General features: G+C 46.3%; 1 protein-coding gene across 1 annotated transcript in view; it reads left to right on the top strand.

Moving 5' to 3' along the window:
* Nucleotides 1-331: 331 nt before the first annotated feature.
* The window catches only part of LOC103799633 (pre-mRNA 3'-end-processing factor FIP1-like), a gene marked incomplete at its 5' end in the record, with an annotated part of 22574 nt that continues 20557 nt past the window's right edge, over nt 332-2348 (top strand). Inside the window, 2 exon segments of the mRNA XM_009071970.1 lie at nt 332-334; nt 336-376. Of these exon segments, the coding sequence (XP_009070218.1) occupies nt 332-334; nt 336-376 (44 nt within the window).

Raw genomic sequence — 2348 nt, 5'->3', positions numbered from 1 at the left:
AGCCTCCCCCCAGCACCCCCGGCCTGGTTCCTGGTGTTAGTGCACTGAAACGGCCTTGAGCTTTTATGCATAAACTTTCTTTACAACTTTAGCGACTTCCTTTACGTTCGAGTCGCAGTGAAGCCTGTAAAGCAAACCTTGCCCATGTGGCGGACCTGTCAGTGCAGAGCACTGCGAGACTCGGGGGGGGGGTTTGCTCGCCTGATTTCACCTTTAAGAACATGTCTCAACGGTAATCTGACCAGTTGCCGAATATTCAGCATGACGAGCTACCTCTCACGGTTGATATTCAGGGGATTTTATTCTGAAATGGTGTGTTTCTTTTCTTTACGGTAGATGAAAATGAAGCAGAGAGACCAGAAGAAGAAAAATCTAGGTGAGTATCTTGACAACTGGAAGCCCTCTGATGTGGGTGTATTCATTACATTCTTCTTCCTGTCTGCTTGAAAGTTGGTAGGCCTGAACACACTTTTGGGTCTTTGAAATGTCCTTAAGATAGTGTGCTTGGACTTGGCTCTTCTGCAAAATGGTTTTACCTGTGAAATTGGGTCACTTGAGTATAAAAGTCATTTTAAGTTTTTAACTGTATGGGCAGCTATAACCCCTCACCAATCGCTTACAGGCCTTTCATTTCTTTAATCATTGTGCTTTGTGGTCTCAGTAATGGATCAGGACTTCATTTGTTCAATATAGTTTAGAAGCTAAAAGACAGTGTCTCCCAAAGCATTTGTAATGTAGTTACAAAAAGAGGAATACGAGGAAGCAGTGGAAGATGACCAGCTAGTCTGACGTACAGGTTGCATCTGCTTAGGGGTCTGGGGTTGATTTTTTTATTAATAAGATAGTATTTGAAAGAAATTTTGAAAAGCTTTGGAAGTATTTGGGGGGAGCTTGCTTGAGATATAAGAAGCGGTATGAGAGCACAAAGATGCTCCTTTGAAAATCTAGAGAAGTTAATTGAGATTAGGAGCAACAGCTGGAGATGGGAATCAGTTGCTCGTGCTGAATTAGTTGGTAAGCCACTGTCTGTAAATTTTGAGAAATTGTGGCAGTCAAGTGAAGTCTAATGACTGGAAAAAGGGAAACATAACTCCCATTTCCAAAACAGGGAAAACAGAAGAACCAGGGAACTATAGACCAGTCAGTCTTACCTCTGTGCCTGGCAAGATCATTGAGCAGAATCTCCTGGAAGCTATGCTTAGGCACATGAAAAGTAAAGAGGTGATTGGTAATAATCAGCATGGCTTTACCAGGGACAAGTCACGCCTGATGAATTTGGTGGCCTTCTACAATGGAGCCACAGAATTGGTGGATAAGAGCAGAGCAACTGATATCATCTACTTGGACTTACGGAAAGCATTTGACACTGTCTCACATGACATCCTTGCTCTAAATTGGACAGACATGGATTTGATGGATGGACCACTTGGTGGATAAAGAGCTGGCTGGACAGTCGCATGCCGAGAGTTGTGGTCAGCAGCTCATTGTCCATGTGGAGGCTAGTGAGGATTGGTGTCCCTCAAGGGTCTTTGCTGACATCTTTGTCAGCAACATGGACAGTGGGATTGAGAGCACCATCAGCAAGTTCACTGATGACACCAAGCTGTGTGGGGCAGTCACAGCTGGAGGGAAGGGATGTGCCATCCAGAGGGACCTTGACAGGCTTGAGAGGTGGAACAATGCAAACCTCATGGAATTTAACAAAATGAAGTGCAAGGTCCTACATCTAGGTCAAAGCAATCCCAGGCACACCTACAGGTTGGGTGGGGAAGTAATTGAGACCAGCAGTGAGGAAAAAGACTTGGGAGTGACAGTGGATGAGAAGCTCACCATGAGCAGGCAGTGTGCACTAGCAGCCCAGAAAGCCAATGGAATCCTGGGCTGCATCCAAAGGAATGTGACCAGCAGGTCAAAAGAGGTGATTCTTCCCCTCTACTCTGCTCTCATGAGACCTACCTGGAATGCTGCACACAGTTCTGGTGTCCTCAACATAAGAAGGACATGGAACTGTTGGAGCAAGTCCAGAGGAGGCCACAAAGTTGATTAAGAGGACTGGAGTATCTCTGTGAAGACAGGCTGAGGGAGTTGGGGCTGTTCAGCCTGGAGAAGAGAAGGGTGCATGGAGACCTCAGAGTAGCCTTTCTGAAGAGGCTACAGGGGAGCCAGACAGGGGCTCTTTATTAGGAAGTGCAGTGATTGGACAAAGGGTAACAGATTCAAAGTGAAGGAGGAGAAATTTAGGCTAGGTAGTAGGAAAAAGATTTTTCCTGTGAGGATGGTGAGACACTGGAACGGGTTGCCCAGGGAGGTAGTGGATGCCCTGGGGGTGGTCAAAGCCCGGCTGGGGG

Source organism: Acanthisitta chloris, unplaced genomic scaffold (genome assembly GCF_000695815.1).
Source record: "Acanthisitta chloris isolate BGI_N310 unplaced genomic scaffold, ASM69581v1 scaffold37373, whole genome shotgun sequence".
NCBI classification, from domain to species: domain Eukaryota; kingdom Metazoa; phylum Chordata; class Aves; order Passeriformes; family Acanthisittidae; genus Acanthisitta; species Acanthisitta chloris.
Note: the sequence above shows the minus strand (reverse complement) of the source record. Positions and strands in the feature narration are given on the sequence as shown.